Here is a 24964-nt window from a genome sequence, read left to right on the forward strand (position 1 = left end):
TTTAATTTCCACGCATAGGTCAGTTTTCGGTTAGAGTTAGGCAGGTAACATTTATATGATTGCCAGCCTACAGCTGCGCTTTTGTGATAAAGTTTCCACTTTATCCTAAGGGCGTAGCTCGTGTAACGTAGTTAGAAACTTTTATATGAGGAATTTCTTCTTTAATGTGAGGAATCATTTCTTTTGTTGACACTAAAGGCTCCGAAAATACAGAATGGATTTGAAATATTATTTCACTGTTGGAAAGTTACACTCATCCCGTGAAACATATACTATATTTTACCACGGTAGGTACTGAAACCGCAAGAAAACAGCTATATCTAATAAGCATACAAATACGAGGACAAAGGCCAATAATAGTAGTAATTACTCTTGCGGATTTTATCGCGGTTATGGCGGTAACGGTCCATGGCATAGACCATAGATAGAATAGTTCAAAATGTTCACCTTTCAAATAATATTCATCTAATATTTAGTTATTTATATTTAGTTTGTTTTTAAAGTAGTACTTATTATACAATCTCTATACCTACCTTAAGTAAGTACCTATAATATAACACATTCAATTTCTTATTTATTAAGTTTAGCTTATGCACCGATTGATGTCACATGTTAGTGTCGGCCATCCCTAAAGGCCATGTCTAATATTCGCGGAAGTGTCAGAAATCAATATGTTCGCTAAATTCCCACATTGAGCAGTAGGTACCTACTTTAATTCTGTGGTGCTGTTCGATAATTTGAGTCTACCTAATATTTTGCGGTCCTTTGTTAAATTATTGATAATCCGTTTGTTAAAAATGTTTTTCGATTACCAATAGTCTTGACTTCTTTTTCGGGCAAGCTAGGTAGTTGTAATGTAAGGGAGGAAGTTTTAGACATATTGTACCATCCCCTTGATAGTTGTACCATCTCAAAACCTAATTAATGTCACTATTTTAATTTCCTAACAACAGAAGACTATTTCTATCGTGTCTGGCAAGATAATTAATATTAAAATAATCAAAAAATGTTTGGTAAGAAGGCTGAGACTCAGACTCAGTATTATCCGAAGACCTTGGAAAGGACTCTGGTTAGCTTAAGTAAAGAAGGACATGATGGCGAATATTTACAACAGCGTCTTAGATTGTTGCATCAAATCAGGACTAAGCTGACTCCTTGCCATAAAGTATAAACTGTAGCCTAGCATTCATGAAATGGAAGGAACGTGGTTCAGATCACGAACCTGTACAGCATATTGAGCATATTTATCACCTCCATGGGGGTGCTACTGGCCGATATGTTGGTGAACCCGACGATGTCGCTAAAGAATATCGTGACGGCGTCAAAAGCTTCTGCTGGGACAGCTCTCTGTGCCCTCAGTCTCCTCAGCACGGGCAAAGGCAGCATTCTCGATAACAGAAGATCACTCTTCTGCTTCTCTGCTACCAACTTTTGTGTACTCTGCTCGATTGAGTGTGTGAAAGTCTGAAACGAAGAAAACATCTTTAAAAAGCAGTTTGCAGTTGTTACTCTAGTGAACCGCCACCGAAACATCCAATGTGATTTAAAGGTGAAATAACACAGGCTTTAAAAAATGAAAACTTTTCTGACGAACTCGATCAATTTTTTGGCATGGCAAATGAATTTTTAAAAAGCTCTATGACGTTATTTTGCTAATTAAGATATTAGATTTCAATAATTCTGGGAATTCGCCATTTGGTATTACATTCAAATTTAGTTAAAGATCATCTGGCAAGGTTTCTGCAGTTCGTGACACACGCACCTATTGTTTGTGACTCATAGAAAATACTAGGGATATGTTTCATTTTTTTTTCTCCATTCAGGAACTCCACGACATGTTACCAATACCTATACCATAATAAATGAACCCATCAATCAAACATGATCATCTTCCAAAATATTCAGTTAACAGATAATGATATTTTCAGAATGCACAAAATAACTTTATTTGCTCTATAGAAGGTTTGAATATACGTAAATATAGGACTCTTTTTCTCATTGACTTTGACTTCTAAATATGTAATACCTGTATAAAGTAATTATATACTTTAAAACCACGGTTGAAAAGGGTCCTTTTGATAAGCGACGTGGGGTGCTGTTTAACAGCTGATGGTACCTAATTTGATGATTTATCGAGTTTCTTAACTACCTATCTAACTTGCATACGTACGTTGCATATTGCGTGGTACTCGGTCACTAAGGGGAAAGCCCATATTGTAGTGACACTACAAGTCAAATAACCAAAACACACATGAACCAAAACTTCATAGACAACCCTCAAGACTCAGGTATATAAATAAGCAGCAGCATAGGAAGATGTTTTAGTGCAATATTCGCTACCGCATCGTGGACAGTCGTGTATTGTGTGTCCGCAAGTATATCCGTCAGAGAACCAAGGTCATCGACATAGCCCACCGAATCAGCAAGCTGAAGTGGCAGTGGGCTGGCCATATTAGCCGCAGAACCGATAACCGTTGGGGTAAACGAGTTCTAGAGTGGAGACCACGCCTCGGCAAACGTAGTGTAGGACGTCCTCAGGCACGGTGGAGTGATGACTTGCGCAAAACGGCTGGCAGGAGCTGGATGCGGGAAGCCGAAAATGGATCTCAGTGGCGTGCACTTGGAGAGGCCTATGTCCAGCAGTGGACTGCGATAGGCTGATGATGATGATGATGATGATGATGATGATGATGATATAGACAAGTGATATCCTGGATTAACACATAGTCTACTTTTTATCGACACACCACGCGGGCGAAGCCGCTGGCGGAACCTACTCTTAAATAATAAGCAATCACCAAAACTAAATATGAAATTACACACAAGTTAAAACAAGGAATTAAGATGGTCTACAGGTCTCATTTGCTAATGAGTTAAGGAAACGATAGTTAATAATTATTCAAATCACGTAATAATACGTAGATACAGACATAAGAACTAGACAAAGACGCAAATGACAGAATGAGGTAAAACAATGCCTTAATATCCGCAAATGATCGTCACCCTCCACTGTGTCGTAAACATAATTATACAATAATAGGTACTCACTTTCACAAGGAATGCACTCTCCCAAAAACAGTACTTTTCCCTCAGGGCAGTCACACTTAGGGTGAATGATTATAATCGTCGTCAATTACTGGTTGATCAGATGCCTTCCATCAGCCAGTTGCATCGAAGACAACATGACCAGTAATGCGATAACCACCACGATATGAAAGAGCTTCATGTTGATACCTGCTTATTCCCCGACTGCAGAAACCGTTATAAAGATCTTATGTATCCAGCTCCCATATATATATTTATAAAGATATAAACTTGTTTGATTTAATTACTGGTACCGGCAACATTTGTGCCGCAAAGCAGGTAAAAGATTCAGAAGGTAAAGGTAAAATCGACCTAGCCTTATTCAAATGAAGCTGGGTTGGATACCAGTCTAACTCTGAAATGTCTTGCAAGTGACTTCTCTATAACCAAAACGTACTAAGAAATCAGGTATGTGAAGCCTCGAATTTATTACCAAAGATTTAAACAGACATGTTTAAACCAAAATACCATGTTAAACATCTGTATTTCTTTTGTAACACCATATATTTTTGACCAAACATTTTGACTTGTTACCAATTTCTGCTTGGCAAAGTTAGCTATGCAAGGACCTTAACTATGGATGCATTGTAACATGGTTTCCATTGACATTTCCATTAATGGGTTGACTATAATAAGTTTAGCTCCTATACTTCATTGTATTGCTGTTTTATATTTTATTTGAATCAATTATATAAAGGAAATAACCAAAATTGTTGAAAATCAAGTTTTATTGACATTATCCAAAATGCAGTTTCTGCGAGCTTCATTCTAAGAAGTAATTATAAAATCGCTATGTGCTATTTATACAAGTTCAATATAAATTTATAATTACCTTCAGAAATAAATATCTATGATCATTAAAATATATTGCTGCTTCGTACCTTTATGTAAGTATACCCAATGATCATCATCTCCCGAGCTTTTTCACAACTATGTTGGGGTCGCCTTCCAGTCTAACCGGATGCGGCGGAGTACCAGTGCTTGACAAGGGGCGTGCCTATCTGTCCTCCTCAACCCAGTTACCAAGGTTACCCAATACTCCTTGTTTAGACTGGTGTCAGACTTACTGGCTTCCCCTAAAGTCTACCCGTAAAGACTGCCAAGGATGTTCATTTACAGCCGGGACCTACAGTTTAACAAGCCCTCCGAAACACAGACATTGATGTCTTAGAAACAACCAATTGACAACTTAGAAAAGTTGCATCGGTACTTGCCTGGAATCGAACCCACGCACTCGTACTTGAGTGGTTGATCCTTTCCCCACTGAGCCACTGCGACTTTTTTTATGTATACCTAATGATACCTTTAAAAACATAATATTTTATACAGAGGTAGGTATTGTTTTAACTTGAACCAAGGACTTTATCCTTGACTTCAACAAAGTGAATTTACACAAATAAATTATATAGTTTCAAGGTCAAACCCGGTATTTAAAAAACCAGTGAAAACGATATCATTTTTTTGGAAATACACCTGTATTTCACCAATAAGTTATAAGATGCCAATTGGTCATTGTTAATTCATGAGCAATTTAACACTTGAAAATTACGTAATCAATTAACTAGGTACTTTATTTATAGAAAGACGCCAAAAATACTTTAACTACTTTTAATGGAACTATTGAAAAGATTCAATTACAATTGACATTAAAATGGTGAAATATTGATATTAGAATGATGTAAATAAAGTTTATAAATTGACGTGGATCTGTAAATAATAGTTACATACCCCTGGTTCCCAGTACCAGACATGTCGCAAAGATCATCAAATCAAATCATTTATTTGCATAATGCAGGTATAAAAGATGTTTCAAATAGATATAGAGTGCACTGTATCATTACCTAAATAGATGTGCAAATATTTATAGTCTTTAGGCAATAAATTTTTCTTATTACATTATTTTGTTCTTTCAATAATATTACAAAATTATAGAAATATCAAAGCCAGACATCATCAGCTGCCTAGCTGTTTCCCAATTATGTCGTTGTCGAATTCCATTCTCACTGGATGTAACTGAGTACCTACCTGTGTTTTACATGAAGCGACTGTCTATCTGCCTCTTTAACCCACTAACCCAGTTACCTGGACAACCTAATGCTTCCCTTCGTAAGACTGGTTGTGACTTTCTGGCTCTGTGTTAATTTGACCAGCAACGATGATTATAAATAATACAAGTAATTCTGGAAGACAAGTTTACGCTAAAGCTAATAAAAAAACTGACAAAAGGTACATATTTTATTTCGGATATTAATTACATTATCTCATATTAATATATAAAAAACATACATAAAATGCAACGGTACTAAAATACTTTTATTAACTAAGTATATCATACATTTAAGTTGTCTGTAGTAGAGTCCACTTAAAAAAAAAATTGTTACATAATTACTATCCCTACAAATAAAGACAAAAATAACTAAAATTCGCACTGAGTTGAATATTGGTGGAGACCTTGGGCTCAGCATTATACATAAAATAAAAAAAGTCCTCATGAATACAGAGCGAGCTTCCGAAGATATTCGAAGCCAAAGGCCAAGGTTTTGGACTTTTTACAGTTTTGACAAAAATTTCATACAGACCAAAATTGTAAATTATTAAATTATCTACAAAATGAACAATATATTTTTTTTTCATATCGATATGGATGCTTGCATATATATATTTTCCGATGCAAGAGATAATGTCATAAAATATGTTATATCTCTGAAGATACTTTCAATTGATATTATTTAGTATGTTAGGACGAATATTACACTGTCAAAACTTAATGTTAATTTATTAAATCACCTGTCAAAGCCAAAGCACCTACACGCATGTACACGATGTCCCTTTTTGCGATATTTGTTTGCATTCCATATCTAAAAAAAATTCGACTCTGAAACAAAATAAAGTATGTTTAGAAATAACAAATAAAATTGGGCTACTGTTTAAATGTCGGGAAAGAAAATATGCTACAAGAAATTCACATAGCAAAATTAGGACAAAAATATGACCTAGTTATTATATTATTCGAAAGACATACTTTACGTATTTTGCAATGTGCTTATTATTTTACAGTTTTGGGACACTGTGATTTATTAAAATATGATTTATGAATCTAGACATGGTTGCCGGTCGGCGAATCACCTCAAAAGAGAGCAGCCTCTCGCCCAAGACTTGTCTTAATGCACGATGTAACAAACACATCCAAAAATAATCACATTTATGCATACTAATATTTATTTATATGGATATATATATATATATACACCTATATTTATTGAAAATGGTAATCTCAATAAGTAATGGTCGGATAACATTCAATGGATGTTAGGCCGTTTATCGTTTATAAAAACCTTTGAAGACAAATATATAGTCTCTTAAATCAATATTTTTAACTGTCCGTTTTTTTTTTTTTGCAAACGAATTTATTATGCTCTTAAAATATTAGTCCAGTCAATTTAGACATTTGAAGTTACTTGTTGTGAATTAATATTCACAACCAGCTGAAAATTGCTGAGATTGCTGAGATTAAAATATAACAATAAATAAAATTACAAAAAATATCAATAAATATTCTATATACATGATATATACTCACTCTGCGAAAGAAAGACACTTTCCGTGGCAGAAGTATGAATTAATCGGGCAAATATTAGGTCCAGGGTGTAAAGCCATTTGTCGCTTGACTCTTGTATGACCGGTGACTTCTAATTGATTGTTGACTGGATGCGCCGAACAAAACGCGACCAGGAACGCACTAACCACGTACATAATATTATAAATGTTAGAGACCTTCATGTTAACACGTTCTCACTCGTCCACGGCACTAAACGGTATGTAAAACAGCAAGCTTGCAAGCGCTATTTTATATCTTATTGAGACTTATGTCTGCTTATTCATGTGACTAATAAATAAATGAGTCGAAACAAGACTACTTGTAAAGTCATATGACAATATGTAAGACTTGTAGGCACTGAGGATTATTATCCTCATAAATAAGGTTCATATGTGAAACAATGAAACAAATCTATGACATATAATGAAAATGCAGACCTATTTTCTTCAGAGGCGGAATGAAAAAATTCGTCATACCTAGTTGGTTTTTGGTTGCTCTTAAGTTAAACTAAAAGTACCTCACACTGCAGAGCCGACGGAAGGATGTTTTTTTAAAGAAAATCATGAATTCAATCATCATGAATTTTTTAGTCGGTCTGAAGCCGACCAAATACCTGATAATTCGTGTGAGTACTAATTCATTCTCATAGTGATTTGTGAGCCCAAATAAATTACCGGCTGACTAAAAGTTCAAGTATCAATTAGCTAACTTGCCAAAAGTTTTCAGCTAACTTTAAAATAAAAAATGACTTTTACACAAACTGCAAACACATAACTGAATTCCAAAATTCTTCTTGATAAATATTAAAGATATACTCCGAAAATGAACTTCTTATTGAAATTCTGAGTCAATTAAGAGGATTTAAGAACATGACAGACTTTCTGAGCCATATAATCCGTTTCCCGCTCTCACGCTTCATTTTCACGGAATTAAAACGGATTTCCAACGGCAAAGTAATTCCAATACCTCCAAGCTAATACCTTAAGTTTATCATTATAGGATGTCTTTTTCGATGTCATTACAAGGAAAACTCAGTTGAGTTGAATACTTGTTCAGTTCCTTAATTGTTATAGATAGGTTTTAAGACAGGGAAAACATTCAACTAATAAACAAACACCATTAATTGTAAAGTTTACGACTTTATTTCATGAATTAATTAACAATTTTCCTCATTTACTTTAAAATTATATGATTCATATACGGCCCGTGCACCCGTCTCAATAAATACTAATGCGTATCTCATTTTAACATTAACTCCTATGCACCTTTGGCACGTAGGTACACCAGCCGAACTCACTCAAGCGTCGAGTAGTTTTCAGTGCTTTCATTCTGGTGGATTTTTAGCCCAGCACAGTCCAAGGGCAAAAATCTGTCGCCCGGTTCTACAGCCGTTTTACATTCGCCGATTTTTCAAGGGTTCAACTAATGTCCAAGCGGCAGCAGAATATATCGAGCAGAAAATCCGCCAGTGTAAAAGCGCCGTTTAGCTTCCTTTGACACACGTGCATCTCGGTGGTACACACACACACAGCACAGCCACAGAATTCCTTCACCAACACCCTCGTCCGTGGTGATGCAAGGTGCAATGTGTGTTGTGTGTATATGTTTGTAAAAATGACAGATCTAACCAAGGTAATAATTTCGATACAATATTTCTATTTTTATTCTTCTTCTCTGTGCAAAAACATAATTTGTGAGGAACACTCTACAGTCAATCTGATGATAGTTTATTTTTTATATAAAAAAAAATAATTTCAGCTACTATGATTCTTCATTTACTACTTAAGTTGATTCCTACATGCCTACGTGTTCATTTAAGTAAAATTCAGTGTCCATTTTGAGAAGAGGTCTATTTTCGACAATATGGGCACTGGTCTGAGTCTGTTGAAGTTTTATATCTGAAAACAAAGAAAAATAATGCTATATTAAACATTCAATCTAGTGAGTAGTGGGTGATTATGATTATGATGAGCGTAAGATTGCAGATTCGATTCCCAGGTTGGGCAAAATACTGAAACCTTTTTGTAGTCAAATTAAGATTTATACTATTGCGTCCCTTAAAAATAGATCACACAAACGTACCTAAACCATATTTTTATGAAGTCAGTTAATATAAAATCTTCCTTCTTTACCTAAATCTTTTAAACTAAAGTATAAATGCAAAATTAAATTTACAAGATAACGGGTTTTTATTAAAAACATTGTAAGATGAGATCTCCGTTAGTACAATTTGCCAGTATCAGTATCATGAGTCATAGTAATAGATGCACATAAATGCAATATTTTGCTATTAGGAAAAGATCAGATGTCTGAATTATTTATCAGAAAAGCGTGTATCTGCCTAACAATGTAACATAACTACATGATTTATGTAAAAAAGATCCTGTTATGGTGCAAAACAGAATAATGTATCTGTCAGTGGACTTCATAAAGATATGCACATCACATAACCCATACGGTTTACCTAACCATCTAGGGACTGGCATACCCATCAAAAATGCTGTGTAGCTATGCTATGTTTGTGACATTGTTCTAGGCTATGCAAGTACTAACGACACTATACAAAGTTATATATACTTTCGAAGTCCTACTAAGACCATTGACTCCAATGACTGAGAAAAGGTGGATGAAGGAAAAAGGCCTTGAAGGAACAACAGAACAAGGATTGAGCAGACGCGCACGCCTTATGATGATTAACGCTCATTCCTCCTCTCATCATCTGCCGAGCCTTTTCCCAACTAGGTATATTGGGGTCGGCTTTCAGTCTAACCGGATGCGGCTGAGCAATAGTTTGAAAAAGAGCGACTGCCTATCTGTCCTCCGAAACACAGTCATTGGTATCTAAGATATACTTAGAAATTACATACAAACTTAGAAAAGTTGCATTGGTACATACTTGCCTGACCTGGAATCGAACCCACACCCTACTACTTGAGAGGTTGGTTCTTTACCCACTAGGCCACTACGACATTTCAAACGCACATTTTCTCCTCTGCAGGTGAAAATTCACACTGCGGTAACACAATAAAAAACTGATGTTGAAAATCAATGATATACTTACTCTTCACAAGTTACGCACTTCTGTATCAGGAATACATGATTTTTTGCGCACAAACAACTCGGGTTCATAAAGGCTTGCCTTTTGACCCTCGAGTGTGAATTATTGTCTATCAATTGTTTCACTGTTGGCAAACTTGCCGACCACACTGTGACTGAAACCAACGACACAACAAACAATACGAATAAAAATAACTTCATGATGAAAACGTGTCTGTCTCAATGTCTGAGAGGAAAATAGTTCATTTTAATAATTCCATGACATTATATACCGGTCGTGGAGCGTGAAGTGAGCTAATTAGCTGTGCAGTAAAAAATGGTATTCCCGCGCAGTCACATACTAACTTCATACTCGTCGGAATACATAGGTTAAGTAATACTAATAAAAATAATAGAGTTGAATATACTACAGACTAGCTTCTGGCGTCTTAATCACACACACTTTTCCGTTACAAAAATCTACGGTAAAACGGTATCTATTGACTTGAGGTTCGCTAAAGAACTTTCTGATCCCACCCCAACTATGTTAGGGTCGGCTTTCAGTCTAACCAAAAGATATGCACAGTTGATTAAAAATCATCTCTGGACGTTAAGAATCAGGCGCCAGAAAGTCTGATAGCCCATCGTCTTGATACGACGGGTTCTGTGTTACTTACTCTAGTGTTACCCATAATGTAGACCGCTTAAAAATATAGTTATTTATATTATAATGTAAAGATATATAACACTACATACTTGCACAGAACCCTTTATATTTAGTAATCTGTGCTGTACGGGATGAGACTCCAAGATAGTAAAATCACATTATAAGAATTATTATTCTTGTTTTTTCTTTTCTAATTTATCGCCAAATCCTTGAGAAAAGTTTCCATAGAGAACCTCTAATCCTTCGTAATTAAATGCTATTCAAGTGACAGGTATTTGCTTAACGGCTTCTGTGTGCATCAGCTTCTGTTAAAGGCTAAACAGGTTTTACTAAATGGACATAGTTATGCAGAAACGTTCCAACCCACTGTACGCGTAAATGCTTATATCTCAAATTAAACTTGAATTTGAGATATAAGCATTTACGCGTTTCAGTTGTATTCTTTTTTATTCTAACTAGTAAAGGTACTAGAGGTTTTATTGTTGAATTATATTGAGTTTAGATAACCATATGCTAAATTTTAGGCTGTTCAATCACAATAACTCGATTTCGGGTGACTTGTGGGTTGGAACGTTTCTGCATAACTACGTCCAAATAATTTCTGCGATAGCTTAAATAACCATAATATGATAAACGAAAAATATAGCTTTATTGAAATATGGTTTTTATTACAACAGCATTCATCAAATCATCATCCTAAAAATGAGATGACTGAGAGCTACAAATTTTTAGTTTTTGGGCTTATAAACGCGCATAAATAAATTCTATGTTATGCAAATAATGAGCATTTGCCATAACGCAAAATATAGTATTTTCCTTCTTCGTCATAATGTTTTTATTCGCAAATCGGGCACGAGTCTGCCTCCGTAGCCTTTTTGTATCTGAAAACACACAAAAAAAAGGCTATGTAATCTTATGAACAAACCTATAGTAGTATGGAAAAGTAAAAAATATAATTTATGGATTGGACAAAATTGTATAATTGTTGTTAAGACGAAGTCGTTATTTGTCCGTGAATATTTATTCATTTTGTAATGTATTAAAGATAATATAATAAGAAAACATGTACCTACATGAAAAAATCAGGAGAAGAGCAAATACTTATGTGGGCGAAAAAAGTAGTACACTGAATAAATAACCGGAACCAACATTTCTATTAAAATCGAAAATACAATAATGTACTTACTGTTCACAAGTTATGCACTGCGTTCTTAGAAAAAGCATGTTTTCTGGGCACCGACATTTCATTTTTCCAACAAACCACTGCCTTTTGAACCTCAAATGTGGCTTTTGATCTATCAATTGTTTCACTCGCGGTACTTTTGCCGACCATATTGTGGCTAATATTGATACGAAAATAATTGTAATTAGCAGTAGCTTCATAATGAATACGTGTATGGTCGACGGGTAAGAGGAAATTAGTTATTGCAGTTAGGTAATCCATATATTTATATACCAGGTCGTGCAATGTTATGTAAGCTTTGCGGCGCAGTAAATAGTGTTATTAATAAAATATTAAGTACATAGTCATATAGCTAACTTTAGAGTTGTCAAGCTATGTCGATGCGTACACCTATAGGTACTTTGTAATTATAATGTACTCCCAGTGCAAATAATTCTGGTTTAATTGTATTGATACATGACTTATGCTGTGAGCATTAGGCAATGAGTCAGCCTCGTTTATTCATTTAACTTTTTCGAGAAGACAGGGAAATTAATTCAATAAAAATATTAATTAATCCATTCAATTAAACACACAGTGGCAACAATCATGACAAATGTACCTACCTTATCAGAAACTTAGGTATTAGAGCATTTTCTAAACTTATTTTAATAACGCATTGATGTCATGTTATATTTTAGGTTTGTTTGTTACTCTTGCATGGAGACACTAATTAATGTATCATAATAACATTTATACGGACTTAAAGTTCTATTCCATCAGTATACCTACCCAATGCTACCAGTGCAAAGGTACCTATTAGAAGCAAACTGCCGACCGCACGTGCAGCAACTTCATGAAATCGGTCGATATCTGAGGGCGACTGGAGATGTTGCTGTCGCTTCGATCCAAAACGAGGCCATGTAGTACACATAAAACAGATGCTGCGTGGCACGTGCGGTCGACAGTTGCAGTCGGCAGTTGCAGTCGGCAACTCGATTACAAAACGTATCTTAACGGTGCATCCTTTGTGATCGATACGAACAAATAGTCGATTAAATTCCTTTGAAGTAGCCAACGTGACATCGTACGGTACAGCACAGTGGCCGCAGCGTACATCTACCTATCAATTCGCCTCGGATGGATTCATGTTCGCGGTTTGCCAACACAGGACGCCGAAAGTCGTACAGGACGGATGACCTTTTGGGATGGTAACCGCAGAAAACCAAACTGATTTCATAGACATAAATAATTAACTATTTCTTATAGAGCAACATAACGTACCGAATACACTTGTATGAGAACAAATGTTTAACTACAACCAAATAACAGTACGTATTTGACCAAAATGGGTCAAACCGTAACCGTTATAACTGAGAGACGAATACGCAAATAGAAGCTACCGTCCTTGAAGCATTGTAAATATACTTTCGGAAACCCGTTCTGGGCACATCACTATACATATTTTGATGTGTTTAGTATATAAGAAGATTATTCAATCGCGTCTCGTCATTCGTCTGTGCGTTATCTAGTGACAATGAAGCTCTATGTGTTTTTGTTTGTGGTGCTAACTGCGATGGTGACCATGGCATTTGCTTACCCTGGGAAGTTTAATACGCCTGAGAAGTGTCCTGCTGGTTATATTCGAGTTGCAGACAAATGTTTTACTAGAGGAGTAAGTACTGGTTTAGATGTAACTTGCATTGAAGTGGGTGTGCGTTTAAACGGCTCCTAGCAGCATAAGGACCGAATTCATCAAGAACATAAACGTCAGTTTTCCTTAAAACAACTGTAGGGTGTATTAAAACTACTAACACCCAAATAACGCCACTCGATAGTAAAAGACAATTGAAACATCAACTGTCTTAAAGTTCCTTCATCTAAAAACTACCTAAAAGCTAAGTAGTATTTGAATTTTAAAAGGAAGAACTTTGTTTCATGACATGCTTTAAAACAAATTAAAGATGAGATACTCCGAATATCATTAATTGTAAAAAAAAAACAATATTACATGACATTACCTACTAACCTTGGACTAAAAATCAAGCTATACAAATTCTGCATTAATTAAGTTATTCTTGTGCAACACGAGCTTGATTGGAACTCGTTTTCTAACTGGTTTTATAAAAACATAAACAAATCATTATTTACCGCTCAGTATACCCATCCCTTATTTACGTAATCCGAATACAAGTTTTATTCAATATACTTATTTTTATTTCGAGAAATCCTTGAGAAAATTTTCCATAAAGATCCTCCGATACAATCGTTAATTTAAATGTCAATCATCTTATAGCATTTTTGCATGCATATGTAAAAGATTGAATATTATTATGTTTAAAGGCAAACACACACTTTTATTCTAATTAGTCTAAATAGTGTGACTCGATGAATACAGCCTGTTCAATAGAATTATTGTTCACAAACTGCCCATGTTAATTAGTCAGGCGTGACTTATTTAGGTATTTATGACTCCCACAAAGGTAAGAATGAAGGAAGAAGGTAGGAAGCCGACCCCAACATAGTCGGGAAAAAGGCTCGGAGGATGATGATGAAAGGTAAGAATGTTAAGCGTAATTATAAAGCTCGACAAATTCGTTTGAGGCAGTCCTATGGTTTATGCGAGTAGGCATTGCTTGCGTACCCGTTAACCTGAGACAAAGAGAGATTTACAAATAAGTTTGCCAAGTAAGGCATTTTAAATAAGTCCTTATAGAAGAAGATTTCTAACCAAAAGGTTGTATACCGCCAGTTTCGTGGCCGGCCACGTGACACAAGTCAGCGAAACATGACGCCAACACTTTGTGTGCATTAGCACAAGTTAAGTGCAGATATACAAAGTGGATCAAACCAAATGACATTAAAATATATACTGTAATGTACTGAAGAACACCATTAATGACTCAGTCAGTACAAACAACGTTAGTTTTCCTTGAAATCACCTGTCAACTACACAAAATATTTGGAAGCGTAATTCTTTATCTCTGCTTTAGGAAAGTACTAAAATGATTCCTCATTGAACAGATTACGTTATTTTTTGTCAATTCAATTATAGTATACCATGAAGTATGATTAGGTCGCACCCAAAATATTTAAGTTTGTTATAGATATAGTATTGCATATATTGATATGCGCCATGATGTCTGAAATAAATAGTTAACTATAAATAAAAAAACTAACCGAAACCATCTATTTTTAAAAAGAGTAACCGTGGATTTTCTTGCCCGTTCTTCTCCATAGGAAGCTACTTTTGGAATGGGCAACTAGAATCAAAATGAGTTATTATATTTTTGACGTTCACAAGTGCTTGTAAAGGCCTAAATGAAATAAATGATTTGACTTTGACTTTGAAGTCTTAATAAATACCTTCTACAAGTACATATTTAAACGAGATTCTTTATCCCACTGCTGATGTATTCCGGCAATATTTGTCATGTTATAACATATTGTTGTATGTTTCATATATTTTTACTATATAAAAATATATTTGTCCCCAGAAACTGTGATGCGGAAGAATGGAGACCTTCAAGACTTGAAAGCTGACCGAACATTTGTAAAAATAATTAAAGAATTTAACAAATAAAACAGTGTTTATATTATTTGCCTCTGTCCCGTAGATAAATATGAGTGCAAAAATACGAATGCGAGTTTGTACATTTGTTTTTGTAAAATTCTAGAATTAGTCGACTTGTTGTTAGTTGATACTCCTACCTTAAAAGGTAATTTAATAAAAACACATTTGTCTCGTATACAGGAAAAACCTTTAACGAAATCACAACATGTTCAAAACCACAACTATAATTTAATTTGAATAAGGAACCACAAATAATTTATAAATTATTTTACACATTATTTACATCTCTATCCATTATCTACCTAAACACAAACATTATTTAAACAAGGCAATATTGATTGTTTCCCTGTATTCAATATGTAACTCGTAAGTATATTTTATTAAATACTTACCCGAAAGCTAAGATCAGAGAAAAGATGCATAAAATATACAAACACAAATACACGACAATAGCGTGGTTTCATTATTTCAACGCAGGTTGCAATCAATTGACAACTGACGGCAAACGATAAAAAAATCACGTTTGTCATTAATTCATACATAATAGACCTGTGTGTATCTGCCGATGACCTAAAGATAAGATATACATTCTTCTTAGACGAGGCAATATAGATCAATTTGTAATGCAAATATGGCCTTTACTCGTCCAATATTAAGAAGATTATAACAATATTTCGAGCTACCCAACTACCAACGCAGCTATTAAATTTGCCTTATTATGATCATAGATTACTATGAACAGAATTAAAATAGAACCATCATAAAGTTTTTGTACTTGTTTTTTCTGCGATTATACACTGTGCTACGAAATCTTCGTAGCGCGACGTAGCATTTTACGTAGCAACCAAAAAATGTTTTGCCCAAGTGATGTAACAAATATAAATTGTATTCGTATGTTCGTACGTCATATATTATGAATAATACTTACTGTTACAATCCAGCTATAATCCAGTTGTTAATTAAAATGACCTCGAAGGAGGTTAACGATCGCCGCAAAAACCTTATTTCACAGCCATGTAATATCCAATTTTAAAATATTATATAATAATTAATTCAAACCTGTTCTCTAAGAATATTTGTGTTGCCGAATCGCTTCAATCAATTAATTATATGGTACCTACGTTTTGTAAAAAGGTATTTGTATTAGCAAATTGGAATGGCGTGGCAGACTCATGCTTTGCCTATGTTTATGTATTTTAGTACCATGCAGCGGACTGCAGAGTCCCACAATTTTTGTATTCAAAAAGTAAACCCTTCCAGATGACCGACACTATAATTAAATTAGAACATGTAGAAACATGAATATTTTCATACATTTTTTATTTCATATTGATCATTGAAGGATCCGGGTCTGGATGTTTATGATAGCCGTATGACTCAACACTTCTCCAATATCTTTTAGCGTATATTCAACTTGTATGTTTACTTAAACGCGCCAATATCAGGACCAGTTGGGATCACCCTTTCTCGAAGAAAATTATAGTTAACTACTTAATTCGGGGGGTTTAAGTAGTGTCCATTGACCGCTGTTAATACCCAGTTACTGAACTATTTAATTTATTATGTGCGAGAAAGGAACGTATATCATAAACACCCAGTAAAGGGACTATTGAATTTATTTCAAGTGGGAATAGAACTCACTACTAAGTTGAACATACCTGTATGGTGTAAGCGATGTGACGCAACAGCAGCAGCATGATGGGAGAGGCGAGGAGTACCAGAGCCAGGATCGCCACTCCGATGCCGAGGGTCCGACGAGCTACCCACACCACTTGCCGCCCTGACCAACTGGAAATCATTTATAAAGAGTATTTTATTTACAAGTGATGAACAGTGAAACCTACTCATTTATAAAAATATCATCATCATCAGCTTTTTTGATGTCCCACTGCTGGGCACAAGCCTTCTCTCCCACTAGTCACCGACTTGCTATATACAAAGTTATAAAATAATAAAATATTAGGTATAAGTATTTACAATTACAATTTCAGACTTCACAATAATATTTCTTTTAACGGCCACGTTGTAGTTATGGTAAAAACTAAGTTTAAAATGCTTTGTTAAAAGCGTAATCTTCAAAAAAAGAAAAGGATAGGATACTAGATGTGTAATCAACTTTTCTTGATTAAAGTTAAAACATCACCTACAAGTTTTTTTGTCTTTGCAATTGTTTTAATAAGTAGTAATCATCGAGCATAATAACATTGTAAATAAGAAAACATTTTAAAAACAACAATTTAATATCAAATAATAGCATCCATACTTTTGATAGTGTTCGCGTGGTACAATATTTACAGTATTACATCTTGATACTAGGTGGCGCTGTACGATGGGAGGCGAATCCTGAATCGCGCTATGGTTTCGTTACACTGCGAGACATAATAACCGAAAGGAATATATTTCAGACTACGGACAGCTCATGCAGCTTCTAAAGAAGCAAATTTTTTGAAAATCGTCTCTATTAGAGACGATTTATTAATACCACAGATTACCTTAATAGTTATGTTAATATGAACTTCGAAAGTTTAGACAGCAATTTCTTCCGTACGCGTAGAGTTGTATGCTGCTGTGTTTGTTAATGTTGTATGCCATCTACCTATTAGTCCCAGTACTCAAGAACTGTAGTAGTTTTTGCTGCACGTCATGTGCAACATAAATTGGTCTGGGCTTCATTAATGGGTATTTTATTATTTTACACCTGGTTAACGTTCACCAGAATAGACGGATAAGCGCACCAAACTTTCAGTAACACGAAAGGCAAGAAGTCCTTGTAATTTTATAACATCGTTCGGCGCGTAATTTGTGAACCACAGATAAGTATAGTAAGTTCAACTCAGTTGTGCGCGCGGCCTTATGTGTGGGTAACCCTTGTACATATACAGTAACTTTGTGTGCGTGACAAGAGGTACAGTCGGGTACAATACAGTTATTTAGGGGTTGTATACGGGGGTTTAAAGAAAAACAGTTATTACGTAATTTAATGTTTATTTATTTATAATGATTATGAATCGCTATTTGAAAAATCAAATGATGAATTTTCGGATTCGCTACTCTCCAAGGAGAATTATAAATTCTGACTCCAATGTCAAAATGTCTATAGTATTCTTCTTTTTTCTTTTCTACATGTCGACAAGTATTACGCCACATCCCTTCATCAATTTGACTTAAACGTTCATTTATGAGTTTCATTATTTTGTTATTTTGGTCGACATTATGCGAAGCAATATAACTTTTTAAAATTCCCCACACATTTTGTTTACATTATTATACTAGATTATACCTCTTTTTACATTCTTAGTCCACACTTTTATTTATTGTCCACGTACCCCGAGCTAGAAAATATGTACTTAAGGAGTATTCAATTCTTAGATACTGTCAATGTCAATTTGAAAAGACGTATGAAAAAATAATGAAAAACTATATTTAATAATAAAATAAATTATTATATTTAATAATAATAAAAAGCTTTGAATGTCGTTTTATTTTTTGAAACGCTTTATCTGACTCCTTAATAATTTCTCCGCGAATAACTAGTATTTTCGTAAACGACTGTACCCATAAGAAAAAGTGATAAGAACACGTCATGCTCGGACGACGTCACTGCTATATACACGAATGAAAGTTGTATATTTACAAGCCGACGCACACATAGGGCCGCGCGCAAATCTGAGTTGAACTATCTTATAGCAATGACAATATGATTCACTAACTATTGTATACTCGGTTAATACGCTCAATAACATGACACACCTCCAAGATCGCTCCCGGTTAACGGGAAATCCAAATATGAAATGTTTTTTTGATACTATGGCTAAGATTCGCGGTAATAATATAACTCTTTTTGGTGGGAAATCATGAAATGACCCCTTCCCACTGTGGGGCAGCATCAGACTCAAACCTTATTGACTAAAACCCACCATGTTTCTTCTAGAAGTGGGTGGGCAGAATTCTTTAACTGAGCTAACCTAACTTTAGAGGAAACATTTTTAAATGAATGTTCTCAATTCATTAAAACAGCTATCATGTAAATTCTAAAAACAAGCATAGAATGAGTCATTAGGTACTAATGTTACATTATTTTTTGTGTTACTCATCACGAAATTAAACGCATATTCTTTATTCTAATTACCTGTATCTAGGTATTACTTAGATATAGGACAGGTCATACATACATGATGATAAAATAACATTTTATTTTCGTAGATATAATCCAACCATTTAACTAATCTCATGAAACTAGTAGAAGTTTTCAATGGCTATAGCTGCGGTACGCAAAGAGAGATAGTAGGTTTTCATCAGACTCTGAAACACCACCGATAAATCTTGGGGAAATATACTTAGCGCACCATACTTTTCATTTGCAAAAAGAATACACAATGCAAAGACAAGGCACGTATTATTTAAAGCAATACGTAACTAACGTAATTTTTTTGTTATCACCAAGAAAAAAAAAACTGTTTTACTCACCCAACTATGACCCAGAGGTCCTGTTGAACTACCCGCATTCTGTCGAGGTAAGAAGACCAGTCTACAATATCAGTGTATAAATATCTACTGATATTTGCCGTCGTGGGCTCGATTCTTGGCTGATTCACTATCGTCCGTTTCAATTCTTCAAAACTGAAAAAAAGATAAAATAATATCTACAATATCTAATTCTGTAGCAGAGGCAATGATAAATATAACTAACGAAATAAATAAACAGCCCTTTCATACTAAAAGACTTTCGACTCTTTCAGTTTTTCGCGCGGAAGCGCTTGGGTTATCGTTAAAACCGTACGACAAGTTTTGAAGCGTATACATACACCGGGAAAAGCTCGGTTTCCCTGCGTCCCTTCGCGGTTTCCCTTCCCACACGATAACCAGAATCACATATATCAGTGACAAAATGCTCTAATGTAGTGTAAGGATTCTTCAAGAAAATGGACTACCTAGCATACCTACTTTTAAACAATCAATTATAAAGTTTTTTACATCAATATTTACACAATAAACACATTTAAAATAAAAATTTAAAACTATCTTAGTAAAAAATACGCTGTTGACTATTACCTCGTTGGATCAATATGCTGATCCTTTGTCCGAGGTAATAGCCAGCCCTTTGGTCTCGAGAATTCAATTTAGATCTTTATAAAGCGAGTAATACTCACAACATCAAAACTTCATTCAACTCTTTGACCTCCTTAACAATTTTCTCTGTCTCCAAATACTGTATGGTAGACTTTAGGCTGTCTCTCCCGGAGTCTAGGTGTGTTTGTATACTGCTTATAACTATGGAGTCCAGCTTTTCAATGTTCAAGTAGTAGGAGTGCGTTGTGAGGGCGAGGGACAACTCCTCCCGGGATCTGAGGAGGTCGGAGCACGCTGATAACTGCCTGAAAAGTTAGATAAGAAAAAATAAGTTCATCATAATTTTCCTGCCCTTATCACAATCTTATTTGGGGTCGGCGTCTTTTTTGAACGATAATATTTGAATAAAATCATTATGACCATGGCACCCATTAATCGATACTGATATTATAAAAATCTAAAGAGTTTGTTCTAACTTCTTGAGTTAGAGTTTGTTCTAACTTAAGAAGTATTTGTACGATTTGAAAAAAAAAACTTTTTAAGTATTTATCCAGGAAGGCTATAGGCTACTTTTTAACCGAGAGATTCCCACGGGGTGCGGGTGAAACCGCTGGCAGAAACTAGTGTATATATATTTTGATGTTACCTTAATGATGGGATCAGGCTGTAAGTGTGCAAATTAAGGCAAATAAGTTGTAACTTAACTATAGGCAAATCCCCTAAGCTTTGGGTAGGCCTTTTTTCAACTGTGATTTTTTTAGGCTGTGATGAACATGTCCTAATTAATCTAAGAGCAACATAAGAGCAACTGCAGCTTAGATGCTTTTTTTACCTACATAAATAGGGAAAAATGTAATGTTTTCCTTTAATATTGCTAGTTTTGACCACAATTTTTGTGTGTGTATCAGAGACTCAAGACATTACAGACATTTTCGCAAGTTAATATTTGAGGATTATTTCCTCAAATGACTAAAGGCCAAAGTCCACCGATAACATAAGTGTCAGTTTTCTTAAAAGAAATTAATACAAATTGTTAATGGATAAGTAGGTAATTGAAAGTCACCGCAGAACATTTCACTACAAAATATTCATCCCTACTTAATGTTTTTTCACGGCAGTTTGACTGTAAGCGACAAGAAAGATGTAGGTAAGTACAATGTGATGTAGGCAAAAAGTAGTTGTTTTCCACCCAGTATGTGACTGTCAGGGTTAAGGTTACTGTTGATGAGAATTTCGTGGAAGAGATTAAAATATTTTTGCGAAAATATCAGACTTCTAGCTTTTATCATGCAAATAAGCTTGAGAGTTATGACAAATATCTCATGTAGTCATATCATTTGAAGTTATTAATAAAATCGTATTCAAACAATATATTATTCTACGAGTGTATGTAATAACTTCTAAATAACTTCTTGAGGTTTTTCACACGAGGCAACGTAAAGGGACATTTCACAATGTGACCTCGCCTCTATTTCAATTTTATGGGTCCTCGAGCTATCTAATAATAAAGTTTACAAATGAACTCAGTCGATCGTTTTTGTTATATCGTGATATTGTTTCATTTGGGAATGTCGAAAAGTATTTCTAATGAAAATACTTTTATTTTAATAACTCATACATATAATATTTCTAACTCCGAAAAATGTCATTAAATGATTATTTTTTTTACGTAATGCTGGATTTCTTATAGGTTGAAGGTAGAGAAAAGAGTTTTACAATCGAATTCCTAAACCATTTGTTATCAATGGAAAGATCGATTAAAGATACTGCGTTTTTTGGAATTAATATTTTGTGGCTATTTTATTGTACCTAATTGTTATAGTCAGGCCCCTCTTCTCCACTGGGCACTATGGGCAAGTGCCCAGGGCCCCGCGATCGAATGGGGCCTCCTAGTTCCTGCCACCCCGGTCCGCCCCGGGTGCCACATCTCGGGGGGTGCCATCTTGGTCGGCACATATCTGCACGACCAGGATGGCGCGGGCAGAAGGGACAAGTCACTAAGGGTGTCATTCTAATCTGCGAAGCCTAGGTTGACTACCAATTTAAAAAAAACCTACAACAGTGCATGTGTGAGACATCGAGGCAGTCACCCCACTCAGTCCGACTGTCACCCTTCTCTTTGTATTTTTGCTTTTATCTGATTACTTTTAATGAATTCCTCAAAGTTAGAAAAAAAATGTCCTTCTTCATTTCAATTTGTTCTGCGCTTATTTTTTGAGTCCTCAATCTAGCAAAAAGTTAAAGCACTGAAGTAGCAAAAACAATTGACGCTCGCTTAAAATTTTCGCCGCTTCTTTTAAATTGTGCTTAATTCTGAGGTAAATTAGAGAGTCCTCAAAATAACAATTAAAAAAAATTCACTTTACAGTGGATATTTCTAAGCTATTTAGGCGCTATTTGTAAGCGGAGGTGGAGAACTTTTGCGTCCCAAATGTTAAAAAATGTTGACCTCGCTACGCTCGCGCTTCTTCACTTTCTGGTCGCTTTTTTTTTTAACTTGTTTGAGTACTTTTGTGTTCCAAAACTCAACAATTTCGCGCTCGCTGCGCTCGCGCCCTACACTTTACGGTGATTTTCTCTAATTTCTTTAGACATCTTTTTGCGTCCCAAATATCAAAAATTACGCGCTCGCTGCGCTCGCGCCTTCTTCACTTTACAGTGCTTTTTTCAAACTTGTTTGGGTACTTTTGTGTTAAAAATCTCAAAAATTTCGTTCGCTGCGCTCGCGCTTTACACTTTAGCAGTGGTTTTCTCTGAATTCTTTACATCAATACTTACTCAATAAGTACCTAGCCCGCCCCGGGTGCTACCCGACGCTACGCCGCCACTAGCGGAGAACCCTCCTTCTCCAAATTGAAACGAATAAAAAATGAATTAAGAAGTACAATGCTTCAAGAGAGATTAACTAGTTTGTCGCTGATGTCCATAGAATGTGATATTCTCAATACCTACCATAGATTTTGAAGAAGTGATTAACGATTTTGCTCATCTTGAATCTTGAAGGGTACCTTTGCAATCAACATAGAGTTAGTCTAAGGATTTTATGCAAAGCGAGTTACTTTTGTAGATTATTTTTTATGTATCCTATTTTTTAATAGTAACTAAATAAAAATAAATTTAGAACCTTGTTTGTCTATTTTCTTTATATATTATGACTAAATAGTGTTTTCTCAAGGTCATAGGGGCCCCATGATCCTAATGTGCCCAGGGCCTCAAATAGTTTAAAGACGGCCCTGGTTATAGTCATTTATTGCTTAGGTATCTTTTGTACGCATTGAGGCAGGCAATACCTAACCTTTTGAAAATCAATGTGAGAATGCAGGAAGCCCTATATAAACCGACATTATACAGCTTATGATAAAGGTTATATTCTTCTTCTTATCGAGTGAGCTGCAAGTGAAATCACTTAGCGAGCCCTAGTGTCAGAGTTTTCTCAAATTCACTTGACGGCCTCTGTTGTGGAATACGGCCACTGAGGTAAAATTATAATTATGTGTTGATAATAAGAAAAATATATTTCTATAAGTAAAAAGTACGTACGTCTTACCTCCAAAGCGATGAGGTGGTTGTCTTAACATTCTTAGCAACGTTCAGCAGTAGTAACGTATTTATATCTTCATATATTCTCGTCCTTTTAAACGCCTCTGCTTTCAAATTTCTGGAAATTAGAAAAACCACGTGAAATTGCATACAATAGGCGTACGTAGTGAATTTGAAATTCCATTATGTACTACCCCTATGTACGCCATTATGTACTGCCCCTATGTAGTACATTATGTACTGCCCCTATGTAGTACATTATGTACTGCCCCTTATGTTCTACATTATCTACTTCCCCTATCTACTCTATTATATACTACCCCTGTGTACATTATGTACTACCCCTATGTAGTACATTATGTACTACCCCTATGTAGTACATTATGTACTGCCCCTTATGTACAACATTATGTACTGTCCCTTATGTACTACATTATGTACTGCCTCTATGTAGTACATTATGTACTGCCCCTATGTAGTACATTATGTACTGCCCCTTATGTTCTACATTATCTACTTCCCCTATCTACTCCATTATATACTACCCCTGTGTACATTATGTACTACCCCTATGTAGTACATTATGTACTACCCCTATGTAGTACATTATGTACTGCCCCTTATGTACAACATTATGTACTGCCCCTATGTAGTACTTTATGTACTACCCCTATGTAGTACATTATGTACTGCCCCTTATGTACAACATTATGTACTGCCCCTATGTAGTACATTATGTACTACCCCTGTGTACATTATGTACTACCCCTATGTAGTACATTATGTACTGCCCCTATGTAGTACATTATGTACTACCCCTGTGTACATTATGTACTACCCCTATGTAGTAAATTATGTACTATCCCTATGTACTCCATTATGTACTGTCCCCTATGTAGTACATTATGTACTGCCCCTATGTAGTACATTATGTACTACCCCTTATGTTCTACATTATCTACTTCCCCTATCTACTCCATTAAATACTACCCCTGTGTACATTATGTACTACCCCTATATAGTACATTATGTACTGCCCCTATGTACTACATTATGTACTGCCTCTATGTAGTACATTATGTACTGCCCCTATGTAGTACATTATGTACTGCCCCTTATGTACAACATTATATACTGTCCCTTATGTACTACATTATGTACTGCCTCTATGTAGTACATTATGTACTACCCCTGTGTACATTATGTACTACCCCTTATGTTCTACATTATCTA

At 35.2% G+C, this 24964-nt stretch overlaps 1 protein-coding gene and 4 long non-coding RNA genes across 5 annotated transcripts in view; 1 reads left to right on the forward strand and 4 right to left on the reverse strand.

Annotated features, from left to right (window-relative positions):
• The window catches only part of LOC124637673, a 58644-nt gene that overhangs the window by 5042 nt on the left and 28638 nt on the right, over positions 1-24964 (reverse strand). The window contains exons 6-10 of the mRNA XM_047174297.1: positions 23739-23849; positions 20272-20496; positions 19589-19741; positions 16780-16909; positions 1223-1464 (exon numbers count right to left, since the gene is read on the reverse strand). Coding sequence (XP_047030253.1) covers positions 1223-1464; positions 16780-16909; positions 19589-19741; positions 20272-20496; positions 23739-23849 — 861 coding nt within the window. The remainder of the gene's footprint in view (positions 1-1222; positions 1465-16779; positions 16910-19588; positions 19742-20271; positions 20497-23738; positions 23850-24964) is intronic.
• Positions 5307-6899, reverse strand: LOC124637678. The gene is made up of 2 exons (XR_006985275.1): positions 6665-6899; positions 5307-5959 (listed from the first exon to the last, which is right to left on the reverse strand). It is a non-coding gene; the product is annotated as an uncharacterized LOC124637678 (long non-coding RNA).
• On the reverse strand, positions 7723-10714 carry LOC124637675. Its single transcript, XR_006985272.1, has 2 exons — positions 9744-10714; positions 7723-8580 (listed from the first exon to the last, which is right to left on the reverse strand). It is a non-coding gene; the product is annotated as an uncharacterized LOC124637675 (long non-coding RNA).
• Positions 11016-12265, reverse strand: LOC124637676. Its single transcript, XR_006985273.1, has 2 exons — positions 11572-12265; positions 11016-11266 (listed from the first exon to the last, which is right to left on the reverse strand). It is a non-coding gene; the product is annotated as an uncharacterized LOC124637676 (long non-coding RNA).
• On the forward strand, positions 12922-15132 carry LOC124637677. Its single transcript, XR_006985274.1, has 2 exons — positions 12922-13222; positions 15045-15132. It is a non-coding gene; the product is annotated as an uncharacterized LOC124637677 (long non-coding RNA).

The sequence above is a fragment of the Helicoverpa zea genome, chromosome 16, assembly GCF_022581195.2.
Source record: "Helicoverpa zea isolate HzStark_Cry1AcR chromosome 16, ilHelZeax1.1, whole genome shotgun sequence".
Classification (NCBI taxonomy): Eukaryota; Metazoa; Arthropoda; class Insecta; order Lepidoptera; family Noctuidae; genus Helicoverpa; species Helicoverpa zea.